We start from the raw sequence: 16,562 nt of genomic DNA, 5'->3' as shown, positions 1-16,562 counted from the left end.
ACGACCAAAGGTGCTGAGCTGCTTCTCACGTGCTCACCTCTGTTCTCAAGCATCTTTAGCCTATTTTACGGAGAAGGCAATGGCAACCCGCTCCAGTACTCTTGCCTGGAAAACCCCATGGATGGAGGAGCCTGGTGCGCTGTAGTCCATGGGGTCGCTAATAGTCGGACACAACTGAGCGACTTCACACTTTTCACTTTTCACTTTCATGCATTGGAGAAGGAAATGGCAACACACTTGCGTTCTTTCTTTCCTGGAGAATCCCAGGGACGGGAGAGCCTGGTGGGCTGCCATCTATGGGGTCGCACAGAGTCGGACACGACTGAAGTGACTTAGCAGCAGCAGCAGCAGCAGCCTATTTTAAAAACTAGTTTGTCTTTTCTCATTACTATAGAGTTTTGAGAGTTCTTCATACGCTCTACATGTAAGTCCTTTATGAGATATACGATTCGCAAATTTTTACCTCTTAATGTATATGCCTTGTGCTTGCGTTAACACTGTCTTTTGAAGAATACTAGTGTTCAATTTTGATGAAGTTTAACTTACCACAATTTTTTTTCATGTATAGTGCTTCTGGTGTTCTATCTCAGAGATCTTTGCCTCACCCAAGGTCACAAAGATTTTCCAGTATTAAAGTTTTCTAATTTTGTGTTTGATTCAGACATAAGATCCATTTTTGGTTACTATGTATACATAGTAAGGACACAGAGACCAAGGGCATTTTCCCACTTATCATGTCCAACTATCTTAGCTCTGTTTCTTCAGATGACTAGCCTCTATCCACTGATCTGCTTCTGTACCTCCTCCCTCAATCAGATGCCTATGTGTGTGTGTAGGCCTAGTTCAGTTCAGTTCAGTCGCTCAGTCGTGTCCGACTCTTTGTGACCCCATGAATTGCAGCACACCAGGCCTCCCTGTCCATCACCAACTCCCGGAGTTCACTCAGACTCACATCCATCGAGTCAATGATGCCATCCAGCCATCTCATCCTCTGTCGCCCCCTTCTCCTCCTGCCCCCAATCCCTCCCAGCATCAGAGTCTTTTCCAATGAGTCAACTCTTCGCATGAGGTGGCCAAAGTACAGGAGTTTCAGCTTCAGCATCATTCCCTCCAAAGAAATCCCAGGGCTGATCTCCTTCAGAATGGACTGGTTGGATCTCCTTGCAGTCCAAGGCACTCTCAGGAGTCTTCTCCAACACCACAGTTCAAACGCATCCATTCTTCGGCGCTCAGCTGATGGGCTCTCTGTTCTGTCCCCTGATCTACCCCTGTCTTAACTACTGTACCCAGAAGTCAGGCAGTGTTAATACTGTTCTTTATGAAAGCTGTTTTGGCTATTCTAGGTCCTTTGCATCTTCATGTAAATTTAAAAATCAACTTATCGACAGCTACCAAAAAACCTGCTATGATTTTGTTTGGAACAGCAATGATTCCAGATCAATCTAGATCTGGGGAGAATTGGTATCTTAATAATACTGTCTTCCAAATCATGAACATTTATCAAGCCTTGATTTCTCTCAGCTGTTCTTCATGTATGAGCCTTGCACATCTTCTGTCAGATTTATCTGTACATATCTAATATTTTGATGATACTTTGAACAGTACTGTTTAGTCATTTTAATTCCAACTGTTGGCTGCAGTATGTAGAAAAACAATTACACTGATGCAAGATTGTGCAATCTTGCTAAAACCACCAAACTACTATAGGAGTCTTTTGTAGATCCCAACAAACTTTCTACACAGATAGTCATGTTGTCTATGAATAATGGTAATTTTTACTTTTCCTTTCCAATCAGATACCATTTATTTCCTTTTCTTGACTCCCTGCACTGGCTAGCATCTCCAGAAAAATACTGAAAATCAGGGGTTAAAAACAGGCATCCTCACATTGTTTCCAATCGTGGGAGTAAGTCATTTAGTCCTTCACCACTGAGTGTGACGCCAACTGCTAGGTTTACTGCACAAGCCTTAAACAGCCTCAAGACATTCCCTTGTCCCCAGTTTGCTGAAGAGCCCTACCAGGAGTAGACGCTGAATTCAGCCACACGCCTACTGACCTTCAAATGGTAAACCAAGTCTGCACTGCTGGAATAAATCTTGCGCGGTCACGATGCACCAATGCTGCCGATATTTGCTACGATTTTTAAAAGAGCTTTTGTACCTGTGCTCTCTTCACACCATATAATGCAATGCCAGCTTCTGGTATCAAGTTACAAGGAGGTGGCTTCAGACAGTGAGATGGATACTATCCCCCTCCTTTTCAATTTTCTGAAAACTTCTGTAAAAACTGCTGTGATTTCTTTCTGAAACATTTGGTAGAATTCACAAAGAGAAGTCCTCTGGACCTTGAGCCTTTGTGCGTGTATGTGAGAAGTTTTATACTACAAATTCAGCTTTGTCAGCAGACAGGACTATCTGGGTTATTGTTTTCTCTTTTTGGTTGAGGTTTGGTAGTGTGTGTCTTTCAAAGACCATCTAACCTGTAAGGTTTATTGGCAAAGAGTTGCTCCTAGTATTCCTTATTACCCTATTAATATCCGTGGAATCCATAGTGATGTCACCTGTCCTGTTCCTGATGATTAATAATTTGTATCTTTTTTCCTTGATCCTTCTGTCTAGGGGGTACATCAATTCTATTAATCTTCTCAAAGAACAACTTTTAATTATGACCCATCGATTATAATGATTTTCCCTACTGTCTTCTGTTTCATGTTTCTGGCCATTTCTTAGGGTGGAAATTGAGGTCACTGATTTGTTTCTTCCTTTTCAATGTAAGCAGTAGTGCTAAAAGTGATCCTTTAGGTACGTTTCAGTTGCAACCCCCACTTCCTGATAAATACTGAGTTCCCATTTTCTTTCAATTCGAAATACTGTGTAAATTCCCCCTTTTCTCTTTAACTCATGTGTTATTTCGTTTCCACATATTTAGAGATTTTCTAAAGATGTGTCATTGATTTCTAATTTAATTCCATTGGGTCAGAGACCATATTTTATATCACCTGAAATCTTTTTTTTACTGACTCTTGCTTTGTGGCCCTAAGATGGTCTCTCTCACTAAGTAGTTCATGTACACTTGATAAGAACGCACACTCTTCTGTGGCGTGCTTTAAAAATCCCCAGACGGTCAAGCTGGTTGATAGTATTAGGTACGTGTTCTATACTTTTATGGCCTATTATTTTTGTCAATTACTAGGGGAGGAGTATTGAAATATCTAATTGTAACTGTGGAATCTGTCTACTTCTCTTTGTACTTCTATCAGTTTTTGCTCTGTGTATTCTGAAGACCTGTTATTAGGAATGTAGATATAGACAGAACTGGCATTATGCTCTCCTAATAACCACTTTATGACCTTTTAATCTTTTCCTTTGAAATCTACTTAAATAAAGATTCCTCTACCTTTTAACCTGTTTAAATCTTTTTTATTTTAAAATTTAAGTTCTTAAATAATTTAAGTCATTTTCCATAGGTGGCAGTAAGTCAGGCCTTTTTTTTTTTTTTAATCCAATCTGACCAGCTCTGCATTTTATTTGGGATTTTTGGATAGACTTTTGAAAATTGGTCCCAATGGGTATCATATGACATGACTCTGTCTCCTCAAGTAAAATGAATTTTTAGAAACAACTTTCCTCTCCCCAGGGAAACTTTCAGATTTTATAAGCAACAACACCCTGCTCTGCTGCTCTTACGACTAGTCAGGGAACACTCCTCAAGGCACCGTATGACAGCATTCCTCAGCATTCCTTCCCCATCACAAGAGGCTGGGTCACAGCAGTTCATGAACTACACCAGAACACTTGGCGCACTCTCACTCAGGTTACCCTGACTTGTTCACACTGCAGACAGGGAGGTGGTACCAACTCTACCAGTTAACAAGGGCCTTTCTGATCACGACAAAAGCACTGATCTCTGGGTCAAATGTGTTTGTGTGGAGAGGCAAGTAATACCTGTCTCATGCACTGGACACTTACTACTGTAACAGGCTGTCGCTCACCTTGATCGTCTCTGGGATTCTGGTGTAAACGCAATATGCTTTTCCTCCCAGATATCTTCCTCATCAGAGCCACCATCATCAAATTGTTGTATTCTTTCCTTACAACATGCTTCAAACAAGGCAATATTTCCCTAAATGAAAGAGGAAAACATTTAAAAATCAAGTTATTTTCTGCAAAAGTTACCAATGTAAATCATATTCTTCCATGTCGTTTGGGGAAAAAAAAAATGCCTATCACCTATACCAAAGTAAAATGTAAGCATGCAGTCAGCTTCTATGTAAGTAACAACAAAAAAGGCCCCCCCAAGGACTGGCTTCAAAACTAGTATTCAGGAAACGGAGACTGTCTACAGACAGGCTCTCCTCATCTAGTGAGAGCAGCATTTCGCTCAAGAGCCTCCCTGGGCCACCCGCCGAGCACACAGCCCCAGAGCTACCCTAACAGCAACCTGCACTTCCTCTGCTTTTGCAAGGCCAGCTAAGCAGTAAGGAGTGTCAACGTCCAATCGGTTAGTCTCCGTCTTATCAGAACAGCGAATAAACCAGCGGTCTCTCATGCTAAGTGACATAAAATCAACACTGTGCCCATTCAAATGACACTAAGCCCATGTCCATCTTGTAGATGTGGCTGACTTGGCATGTGAGAACTGCCTGGTGATGAGGGACTGGCCCTCATCTGGCCCAAGTTTCTCTCCTGGTGACACTCAGCAGATGCAAAAGGCAGCAGGTTGGAGTCAAACTGCTGTCTTTGAAGCCAAATGTCTACACTGGCTTCATTAGCCCTGTCACACCTTAAACGAGGGCAGCAAATTTACATGCTTATGGGGCCAAGCAGGCCACGTGCCAGGCTAAAGTCATCGCCATCTTAGACAAAGGCTCCTAGAGTCGGGAGCCCCAGCGCACACAGCACCCAGCACCCATTCCCACCGATTGACCTCTCATATGCCTCGCTACTCGCAATCGGCATGAATACTTACACTTTCATTTGTATTGAGAGTAAAGTTGATGTCTGACACCCGATCAAAAGAAACACTGGAAGCAAAAGATGAGTGCAATCGTTAAAATTATCTACAGACTCAGAAACAGCATTCACGAGACCATCCAGATTCACAGTATGACAAAAATCTCCATTAGTAAAGCCAAATTATTTACATTAAGTGATCCCTCCTCCCTCGGTATAAGGAACTCACACTGGACGGGAGGCCCCGAAGCCTTCTTTATAAACAATGTTCAACAGCCATGGAAGAAACCATGGTTCTATGGGCCATGCTTACATAACCCCAAAAAGGTTGTCTGCAGATAAGAAACAGGTTGAAATATGAAAAAAGGGTCACAGACACTGTCAGACCCTGAGCTTTCTCCAGATACGGACAAATGCATACATAAAATACAGACACCCTTGAAGTCTTACACTATAATATGGCATAGATGGGACAAAAACAGGGATTAAAAGAATTCCTAGCCTATTAAATGTGTAATTTTTGAGTAGGTAGGGCTATCTTAGAATCCTTAAAGGATCTGTTTGAATCAAACATCATTCCAAGTGCCCCAAAAAATTCTAAAAAGACTGGATTCCAAACCAGCAGCTCTTAACAAATGGGCCCAGACAAGCAGGTGCTAAGACACCACATGTTGGGAGGTGGGGGGTGGGGGTTGCAGGTTCTGGTGGGAGTGCTCCCAGGGTGCAGACAAGCCCCATGTATGGAGTCCTTGTTCTTCCGGGGTTGAAATGAGCTGATTCTTAGGGCAGCTGACAGCCTCCACTACTCACTTACAGTAGGGCCTCCAGGACTCCCCTGGTGGCTCAGAGGGCAAAGCGTCTGCCTACAATGTGGGAGACCCAGGTTTGATCCCTGGGTCAGGAAGATCCTCTGGAGAAGGAAACGGCCACCTACTCCTGTACTCTTGCCTGGAAATTCCCATGGACGGAGGACCCTGGTAGGCTACAGTCCATGGGGTCGCAAAGAGTTGGACACGACTGAGCGACTAAACTTAAAACTTTCCAGGCCCTGTGCCTACACGGCATACTGTCTGGCACGATCAGAGGATGTGGAAAAAGTCTTTCAGCTTCTCGCCTGCTGTAAACTGCAACTTACGACAAACAGCAGCCTCCACTGGCTCTAGTTTAACCAAGGCCCGAGCATCTATTGCTGGGGAGGAAACTGAGAGATGCTGCGTGTTGATGACCCTGCTCAGGGCGCTCCCGTGAGAGAGAACTCTGCTCAGAGAGCTGCAACACACCTCGAGTAAACAGTTTGTTTATAAACACGTGCATTTCCCAAGGTCAGGGGCTAGACCACTTGTCTTCCTCTCTGTGGATGGCTCCCACAGCAGCTGTTCGTGGATTCTGCACATCTCTGGGCTCCTCTTTCCCTGACTGCCTGGCCCTCAGGGGCAGGGAGCCCAGCCCAACTCCACCTTCCAGTTAGTCACTCAGAGAAGAGAACGTGGGCAGGGTGGAGCCTGCTTGGCCACAGCGTGGCTCCGTCCACTGTGCTGTGGAAGGACCAGACCTGCTCAGGCCACTGAACTGACAGAGGAATTAACCACTGCAGACGCTGCAACCCAGCGCCAAACCCTAACAGGGAGGACGTCGACCTGAGTTCCTGAGTCTAACCAAAATAAACCTTTGTGGAAGACGCCAAGCCCAAGGGCAGGCTCCCCTTATGGGAGTCGCATTCTACTCCCTCAGTTGTCTGGGTGACTCAGGCGGATGGGCTGGACCTGAAGGAACACCTGGAGGGCAGGCTCCTCCCAACTCGTAGACACAAGGATTCCCAGAACTCAGAACAATCACCGCCTCTTACAGAGGGCAGGAATGCAGGGTGCAGAAAGGCGTACTCACTTGCCAATGTCATCTTGATCTGCAAACTTCTCATCGTTGAAGCCAAACTGGTCAATAAAATTGGACGTCATTTGTTGCATCTGATAATCAGAAAAGGCCTGGCAACCCCAGGACCAGTGACAGTGATACAATGATTCTAATGACATTCTACATACTATATGCCCATTTATTTTCCAGAAACCCCCTTATTTATATGTAGCCATAGGGCTTAAAAAGTTGGTGTGTTCTTCTTCTAAAAAAAAAAAAATCAAATAATTTCAGACACAATTTACACCAAAAAGGAAATGTTTGGAATTTTGTCCACAAATTATTCTAATGCACGTGCCATGTAAGAAGTGTTAAATGACCACTGTCCTCTATTCTGAAATGTCTTGAGAGAGAGGTTTGGGTCCGGTTCAAAAAAGTGATCAAGTGACATGTGACAGTCTGAAATTATAAGATGTATTGGCCACCTCTGAACACAACCAACCTTAAAACCCAGCAAGCGGTACCCACCCGCTCTCCCTTTCGGCACCTCCCCAGCCCCATCCACTACAGCAACACGGCAACAGAGGAGAAACGGCTAGTGAGCACAACCCCAACTCTACCACACCAGCTCCAGGGGTACTTCCTTTTCTTAAAAAAAAAAAAAAGATTTAAGTCTCAGAGGCTAAGAAGAGTACAAAGTAACTACTAGCCTACCTACCTTAGGGAGAGGACAGAGTTTTAACACTGATCAGAAATCACTCTGAAAACCCCACAACACTGAGAGATCCAGGGAGGAGTCAGTTCTGTTTGCTACATGGTTTCCCGTTTCTACAGAGCACCAGGGCTCTCCGGTGAAGAAGGGGGAACGCTACCGTGGACTCCACAGAAATGCTGCTGTTCTAACTGTGAACCGCAGCAGGCCAGGGGGACGGTGCAGTCAGCAAACGTGCTCCAGGCTCGCTCAGTCAGGGTTAAAGAGACGAAGACAAGCAAGGACCCTCCTCACTCTGCCGCGAGCAACCCATACGGAGGTGAACCGTGTGCGTGTGTGCGCTGCACATGGACAGAGCTGCCCGTGGACTGTGCGGGGCTTCAAGCAACAGCTGTGGCTGGACCAAAGGCACTGGCCCTGAGGCCCTGCCAGGCAGGCCACCAAGCTCTCCTGCGTTCTCCTCTGAGCAAGGCCCACAGACTCCACCCTGCAGAAGTGCCTCTGCCGTTAATTCCTGATGATTCATTATGGTGGCAGGGAATTATGGCATGGATAATCCAAATTGTGGATAATTAAAAAATAAACCTTATATTTGGCTTTGGAAGGCATCTTTTCCTTAGCTCTAAAAAAGTGCTGCATATATATATTTACTTAGAACCTAAAACCTCGCTCACATTTCTCTAACTCGATACCCACTACTCCCCGCTGACTGTCGCACCTCCAAGCTGCCCCCTTGCCTGCCCACAGAGACGACACTGCCTGAGCACCTGAGGGCTGGGGGCTGGCCCCCAGGTGTGCGCACGGTAAGGCACACCAAGGCTCTGGGCGTCTGGGTGAGAGCAGAGGGAAGGACAAGTCCTAAGAGGCTGGGTGAGTTCTCAATGTACGAATATAAAATATTATGAGTAGAAAGAAACCGATTCATCTGAATTGTTTTATCTCCTATAAGGCGGAACACACGGTTGGTAACGTCAAAGGTGCAATAAGCAATCATAAAGTCGTTCTCCGAGCAGGCGGATAAATCGGGCTCTGAGCTCACTGATAAACATGTGGTCACACAGGGGAAACGGTCCTTTCCAACGGTTTTGGTTCCTTTCTTTTTTTTTCTTCTTTAAAAATTTTGTACTTCTACAGGAAATACTGTAAATCTTTTGGGAATAAAAAGGAAGAAATATTCCCCAAAGTGCGCCTTTAAATGCTTCACAACAGAATGTAAATACCAGGTGTATTACAAAAACATGTGTGAATGCATACATGTATGAACATATAGGTGTACACACAGATACACATAAATATGCACACACGTGTTTGCTCTGTCCATCTATCCACCTAAGGAGGAAGACAGACACAACCTGCACATAGTAACGCAGAGGACACAGGAGACCAGCGAGCCGCAGCCCTCCATAGTTCTGGGTCCACTGCTGCTTCTAGGAAGACACCACCAGCAAAGAACCTAGATTTCAAATCTGATTTTTACTAATAAAGCTGTCAAGGCTTACTAAACCCACAGCCGTGAAGACTGTTACTGTATTCTCCCTAAAACTTTATGAAAGTGCTTTGGACTCTGAGAAATTCAAGTCTGGAAAGCGCCATATGGTTGTGCAATTATTAAAAACTTTTAATTGCATTTAAAAAGGGGCAAAAGCCCCCATGTGTCAAAACTGCCACCCTGGTCAAAGCCAGGGGCTGCTCCGGTCCTTTATTGAGTCAATCTCTTGGGAGGTCCCCCCGGGCAGCAGGAGTGGTGCCCACCTGCGGCAGCTGGCCCCAATCCTCCAGACAGCACATGAGGAAGACCTCCGCCTCCTCCCCCAGAGGGGCAGCCGCAGGAGGAAGGAGAACACCACCAGCGGGAGGGAACCAGGAGGGGCAGCGAGGCTGGGAGCGGGTTTGCTCAGTGGCGTGCCCTGGGCTCTCCGTGCGCGAGCGTCACCAGACCTGGCTTCAGACGTGAGTGAGGGCAGCGAGGGGACACACAGAAACTATCCGGTTATAACGGAGGCCAGCATGGATATTCTAGATTAACCTAGATGCGAACTCCTGAATCCAGAAAAAGATGCTTTCGCGTATGTTTCCTATTTTCAAAATGATTCAAGACTGGTCTATAATTTCAATATGCAAAAAAAGTTTACTGGAAGGCTGTCAATCAAAAAATAATAATTATTCTCCCTACTTTTGAGGGTTACATAAAGCAGATAAAATCCACAGGAACAGGAGCCTGGTGTCATTGAGGCATTTTGTTGACTGAGATCGGTTCATACACACATCATCAGTCTGAAAATTCTCCCCAGAAAATCTATGACCCTGGAACCGGATCTCGAGAGAGGTAGGGAATTTACTTTCCAGACACCAGAAGGTCATCAGCTTGATTAAACTACCTACCGCAAACTCCGAGTTCATTAACTTATTTGCAAATATTTGCGAAAACAGGGCCTTCTCTTTCTTAAAAGCTATTCACCAAAATCAGAATCACCCTGAAAACGCACACTGCACACCCTTCAGCTTCTCTGTAGAGGAGGAACAATGTGTAATTGGGGCTCAGAGCAGGTTGAGGGGACCAACTTTATACTGTCCAGGTGCTCCAGGGTCAGGGAAGGATCGCTTGAAGGCACGAGGGCTCACAGGAAGCCAGCCGGGCCTCTGAGGGGGCCAATGCTGCCAGACAGCAGACCAACGTGTGAGCGGACCAGGAGGCCCACCCACTGGACAGCTCCCCTGCGGGCTGGCTGCACCCTGCCCCTCACCTCGGGAAGCTAGTCTCCAGGGGCAGTGCCAAGAAGCAAGAGAAGCCAAAATGCTACCTCAGGCCCATCCTGAACATGTACACATTAAAATGCCTTAGTATTAAACTCAGACGACTGCTTAGTTCAACCTATACTGGGGTGTGTCAGTCTACCTGGACACCAAAAAGCAGGGCCTGCAGAGTCATCAGAAACTTCATCCTGGCCCTGGTAAAAGGGGCTTTGGGATTGGGAAAAACGTTCAGTGCCAGGGAAGGTAACCACATTAATTCCACTGGCATACCAAATCACCTGATAGGCAAGACTTGGTCCTGACCAAGGGCAGCTTCTCCATATGAGGAGCTAGTACCTTCCAAAAGGGCTTCCAGGTTGAGCTCCCAAACCTGATACTCAGAAGGGACACTGAATTCAATCCTCACCTCCGCAGGAACTACCAAGGGAGGATATATCAGTACGCCTGTTTTTATATCTTGTTTTTACCCCCACAAAGATTACCAGGACCTGATAAATGAAGAGGAATATGGGGACAGGATGAATCTGGGAATGCTACAGAATCTGAAGATATCAGAAACTTATAAGCCATTTGGTTCAGGGACATTGGGTAAGTTACTTTCACTGACATTAAACAAGTCTTCTTAGTCTTCTCCACAAATCCCTATGGCAGGAATCTCTGCATAATGAGCATGTCCGAGACGCATGCTTACTGAACTATCCAGAACTATTCAAATCTCCTGAAGAGTTACCCGACTCACCATCATTATCAGATCTAAAGAAACATGCCCTGGAAACATAATCAACATGCACCTTTCTCTCACATACCCAACACTTCCTCTTTTAAACACTTGGATCTAACTAGTAAGTAGCCCCCAAATACACCCTAATGCATGTCTGACTCCAAAGCTGATTCATAAATGACAACTAAACTAAGCATTTAAAATAAAAACAAAAGACAAAACTTTTAGGCATGACTCACTTGCTGCAAAGAAGAATCCTGTGAGAAACCCGTTTCTTTAAAGTCAATTTCATCATCACTGGATGAATGAATATGGCAGGTTGTAACCTATATGCATAAAAATGTAAAAAACTATTTAAGAGAGAAAAATTTTGGACATTTGTATCAGCATTTTCATGGAAAAAAAAATCACATTTAGTTTTTCTCTCAAATGTGTAACAATAGCATGAACAAAAACAAGTAAGAGCTAAGCTATAAAATCCACCCAATAATTCCAGGGAGCATTTCACTCAATCAGGAGGTTCAGCCGCCTAGCCTTCTGCTGCCCACCTGCAGCTACTATACCAGTATTAACCACACCACAAAGCATATGAGAGATGAGTTACTCCATATATGTGACTTTGATAATTATCTCCAATTAGATGTTTAAAAAGCGAAGGAAGAAGCAATGGCTCAGATAAAATATAAAATAATTAACTATTTCAAGCCTGAAGGGTAAAACTGCAGTCCCAGCAATCACTAATGAGCCACTAAAAAGCTCGGGTTTAAATACAACCATTTCACTTTGAATTCTTGCACGTCTCGCTCATTCCAAGAAAAGCACTGCTCGTAAGTGCTAAATATGACTTGAGTCAATAGTCCCCTGCTCATTACAAGACCCCAGACCGCCTGCCCCTTAACACGTAATCCCTGCCCCTCACAACTTAAAACTAACTCACATTAATTAAATAAGCAAAAGCATAAACAGGAACTGCTTACCAATTCACAGCAAGTGATTTTCATTAATTGATTCATTCATAAATGTATTAACAAATAGAAATGACTAAGTACCACACTAATAATGGTAATTGCTACAGAGCAAGTAATCAATGTGAACAGTCTGCAAAATTCTAAGAACAAGCACTGTACTTCTCAGGTAACTTACACTGTATTTTTTGACTTGTCCTGTAGCAGTGTTCTAGGCAGAGAGCTCTGTCCTCAGGGGAGAAACAGCGGCTGTTAACTGCCAGCCCTTGCAGCTGTGCCCAGAAGCCTACAGCCATAGACACTGACCTGGTTTGCTCTGTGATGTTCCAACACTGATTCAAGATGCCCCAAGTGGAATCCACAGGGGTCTGTATGTGGTGTGGCTTATGGAATTCTGAGTAAATCACTGTGTGAATAAAACTAATCTCATCTCTCTTTATCTGGACATCTTTGAGGAAGATACTACAGTCCAAGTGAATAAGCCAGTTTCCAACTAACTCCCTCTCCATCCTCCCTAAAGTGCAAACAAAACATTCACATGAATTTTGCACTTGACCTGATGAAATCAAAGCAGAATTTGTGATCCGCCTGCCTGAATCAACCATTCCTTTAGCAAGTAGACGGGAAAAGAGTGTGTGTGTGTGTGTGTGTCTGTGTGTGTGTGTGTCTGTCTGTGTGTGTCTGTGGTGAAGTGGGTAGTTTGCCCATGAGGGCACAGCCAGAGTGCAGATGGGAGGGGTGGAATACTGCTTGGTCACGGCAGCTGGCACCTTACAGGGTGACTGCAACTGAGAGCAGGTCAAGTGGCTCCGCTGCAGTGGATTTAGGAGCTTCAGGCCACGTGGCTGACAAGTCAGTACAAGAATCACACTAAGCCCATGGCGGGGGGTAGGGCACAAAAACAGAAGACAATTCAAAAAGAAAGCCGGGAGAACTGGACAGAACCAAAAAGGAGTCCACCACTCCTGGCTGGTCTTGCTGTTTCAAGATCAATAAGAATACAACGTATCCTTGTTCATACTTTTTGCTTCAAACTAAGAATTAATGAAAACAAGAAACTAGAGTCTTGTTTTCAAACTTAAGCAACTACTGTGTGCCAGACACTGTGACCCCTTCCATCTTCTCCTTAACTAGTATCCTCAAAGCAATTCAAGGAATCTTTTCCTCCAGAAAGAAACTACTATTTTAGAAAGTTATTAATAATAACGGCATAAAGCATGTGCACCTTCTCAATTATTCTGTTGAGAGACGTGGTGATTCTGATTCTATCTACAGGGTAACGCAGTCTGAAATCATTATTAACAAAATGAGCTGAAAGATGCAATTTAACTTGTTAATCTTCTATCCCTGATCTAAACATTCAGAACACACCCCTCTGAAGCAGCTCCAGCTCAATAAATGCCTCCCTCATTCGTCTTCTTCCAGCTGAGGTCTTGTCTTGCTTCTTCCGTCCCACCCACACGTGTTCACCCTTACTGTCAAAGCAGAACCTGAAACCCCATCACTTCTCCTCAAGTCTATCATCACCTCCTAGGGAGGGTTTCTCTCTCATCTGGGTGAACACTGCATCCAGCAGTCTCTCTGCTGCACCTCTAGTCCCACGAGGTCATTCCTCAAGCCAGCAGCCATGACGATCCTTTAAATCATGACAGATTTAAAACCACTGACATTAAATCATGGCACTTTTCATTCAGTTCCAAACCCAACGGCTTTTCATCTCACTAAGATCACAACCCCAGGAGCGTGCCTTGAAGCTGCAAGAGATCCCCGTTTCCTTCTCTGCCACGCTCTGACATAAATATGTGGGCACCCTACTGGCCTCTGCACCCCCTCTTCTACCCCCACTTGCCTCAGCCTCTACACCAATATTCTCAAGGACATTTCCCTAGACCACTTAATTTTAAATGCACGTCTGCCCAAAACACTCCAACTCCCTTCCCCTCGTTTACCCTCCCCCTTTGATTACCCACCTCCACTGAGGCAGGGATTTTTGCCAATCTTGTCTAGTGCAACATCCACAGTGTCCAGCAAACAGTAGCCACTCAACGAGTTAATGAATTAAGGAACACCAATACATCACCACCTCATGCAAAGAGCTGACTCACTGGAAAAGACTTTGATGCTGGGAGGGATTGGGGGCAGGAGAAAAAGGGGATGACCAAGGATGAGATGGCTGGATGGCATCACTGACTCGATGGACGCGAGTCTGAGTGAACTCCGAGAGTTGGTGACGGACAGGGAGGCCTGGAGTGCTGCGATTCATGGGGTCGCAAAGAGTTGGACATGACTGAGCAACTGAACTGAACACATCACTAAAGGAGAATACAGAATTCTAACTTTTAAGAAAGTAATAAGGAGATAAGAACACTCTTGCCAAGCAAGACGTATTCTAAGCAAACTAGACTTTTTTTAAAATAAGCGAAAATGCTTTTGTTTTATGCAAAAAGAGTAAACTATACTCTTGATACTGTAATGAAAGAAAAAAAAAGCCTTTGAGATGTTACCTTCTTTCATGATTAAATTTCAGATTTATTAACTGTTGTGAAAAGAAAAGGCAAGTAAGAGTTTTCTTCATCTTGGCTGATTAGGTTGCTAAGCAATCTTAAGTATGACCTGACTGGTAACATCTGAGTGAAAAGTAGAAGCCACAGGCTCTTCTTGCTCCACGTGGTCCCACTGTGGACTCCCAGGACCTACATGACCCCGGGCTGGTCAGAAATGCAAACCCTCAGAGGTTCCGCCTTGACCCACTGGGCCTGCAAACAATTCAAATGTGTGCTCTGTATTACTCTATACAATCTCCATAAACTATCTCATAAACTACCTCAACATTTAAAAAACACACCCTTGCCCCTGGAGAGGAAGGCAAAGAATGAAACAAACTCAGTTCTCCAAAGTCAGCACAAAAACGTCTCCTGCGCTTTCTAAATGTATCTAAATCAGTTTGGGGGCTTAGTCAAAGCAGCGCAGTCTCTGGGTGCTAAAGTGCTGAGTTTTATTGACAGTAAGAGCGTGTCCATCTCTTGTGCATTTACTTTGGCAATGCAGGGCCACAAGGTTGAAGCACTTCAAAGAGCTCAGCAAGAAGGCAACTCTCTATCCCTACTGGGACACAGCCTGAAACATTCTGGGCAAAAAATGAAGAGTTTGGAAGCTACAGTTCAAGTCTCCATGGTGGCCTGGGGTTAATGTAAATGGACCCTTAAAAACTTGGAACCCCCGTATCCCTAAAAATACAGGGTTGGCCATAACACTTATCAACAAACTCTGTGGTCAACCCAATACCACAAAGTAGCATTCCCCACTGAAGGACTCAGACTAACTGGCGGTGGTCTGCTAGTCTTGGGTGTCTGAAACTAAAGAAGTGAGAGGTCCTGAGAGAGCAGCAACACAGTCTCAGGCAACAACAAGATCACAGGGTGGGGCCACGCAGACACAGAGATGAGCCATGCTAACAGGGCTCTATTACTGGCCACTTCTGCTGCATAAACCCATGTCTCTTTTTGTGTTCCTGCGGAGTATTTGCATAGCCAAAGTGCTACGGCAGCAAGCGCAGCAGGCAAAGGAGAACCAGGCTTCCGCCAGCATGACACGCGGAGCCCAGGATAGCTCTTCGTGCCACACAGATGTAAATGTCTGTCTAGATGGAAGTGTCTGTCTGCATTTCCCTGACCCAAAGGAGCTGCGCACTAATTCCGTGCTGTGTGGCCATCTACAACATTACACACAGCCACACACTAGATGACCGACCGCACAGCGCAAAAGGGCTGAGAATCATCTGGACTGCAGCGCAGTCCTTCTTCGCACGCTGACAAGAGAAATGTACTTGAATTGCCAAAGTTTTTAAAAATCCTGATAGCAAGTTTACCTGGCATTTTTTACTTCTACCTTTGAAGTTAATCAAAGGGCAAGTTTTACCAAATTTTCCCAAACAAGATCAGAATTAATACTCCTAACTATTTCTCTATAAACAAGAAACAAGTCAAAACTCCCTTTCAAGAAGATCACATTGCCTGCATTCTTAATAAGGACTCAATATGGGGACCTCTAAATTAACAGGTTCAGCTTAAGTATAATTAATACTCTGCAGTAACACCCTGATCATCCAGAATTTTAACCAACTTGACTGGGGGAAAAAAAACAAAAAACCAATCTACAGTGGGTAATACATTCATTAAAACTTACTTAACCCTTCCTTGATAGCACAGGGCTGTCAAGTGCATGTCACGTCCTCTGCTGGGCTGTAACATCGAGACACAGGGGCCACTAAACCGGCTGTAATTAAAAGGCCCCACACAGCTCCCTTTCTAAACTTACCTCTTCATAATTCTTTCAGCTTCTAGTACCTAATAATTCTCCCACTATATCCACCTTACCAAGCCACCAATCTGTCAAGAGTCTGTTAAAAGACAACCAAAGTTGTCAGTTGATCTACAGAGGGGGAGGCGACCGGCCCCTGAGGCCATGTGACACAGGGTGACCCGGGCACTGCTCTGTAGCACCTCCTACCCCCACCCTCATTTCTAAATTCTGTTCTGAGCAGATAAGGCTGCCAGGCACTTGACTGCCCAACAATCGAGGGAGTTACCATGTATTAGAAATTCAA

The 16,562-nt window shown here is 44.8% G+C and overlaps 1 protein-coding gene across 8 annotated transcripts in view; it reads right to left on the bottom strand.

Moving 5' to 3' along the window:
- The window catches only part of PPP6R3 (protein phosphatase 6 regulatory subunit 3), a 122,277-nt gene that overhangs the window by 18,585 nt on the left and 87,130 nt on the right, over positions 1 to 16,562 (bottom strand). For 4 of the 8 annotated variants that reach the window (XM_018043013.1, XM_018043012.1, XM_018043014.1 and 1 more), the window contains 4 exons: positions 11,231 to 11,317; positions 6,838 to 6,935; positions 4,970 to 5,024; positions 3,993 to 4,123 (listed from right to left, as the gene is read on the bottom strand). In XM_018043013.1, the coding sequence (XP_017898502.1) occupies positions 3,993 to 4,123; positions 4,970 to 5,024; positions 6,838 to 6,935; positions 11,231 to 11,317 (371 nt within the window). The remainder of the gene's footprint in view (positions 1 to 3,992; positions 4,124 to 4,969; positions 5,025 to 6,837; positions 6,936 to 11,230; positions 11,318 to 16,562) is intronic. The other 4 variants (XM_018043016.1, XM_018043019.1, XM_018043015.1 and 1 more) reach the window with 3 other exon arrangements.

This window comes from Capra hircus, chromosome 29 (assembly GCF_001704415.2).
Source record: "Capra hircus breed San Clemente chromosome 29, ASM170441v1, whole genome shotgun sequence".
Lineage (NCBI taxonomy): Eukaryota > Metazoa > Chordata > Mammalia > Artiodactyla > Bovidae > Capra > Capra hircus.
Note: the sequence above shows the minus strand (reverse complement) of the source record. Positions and strands in the feature narration are given on the sequence as shown.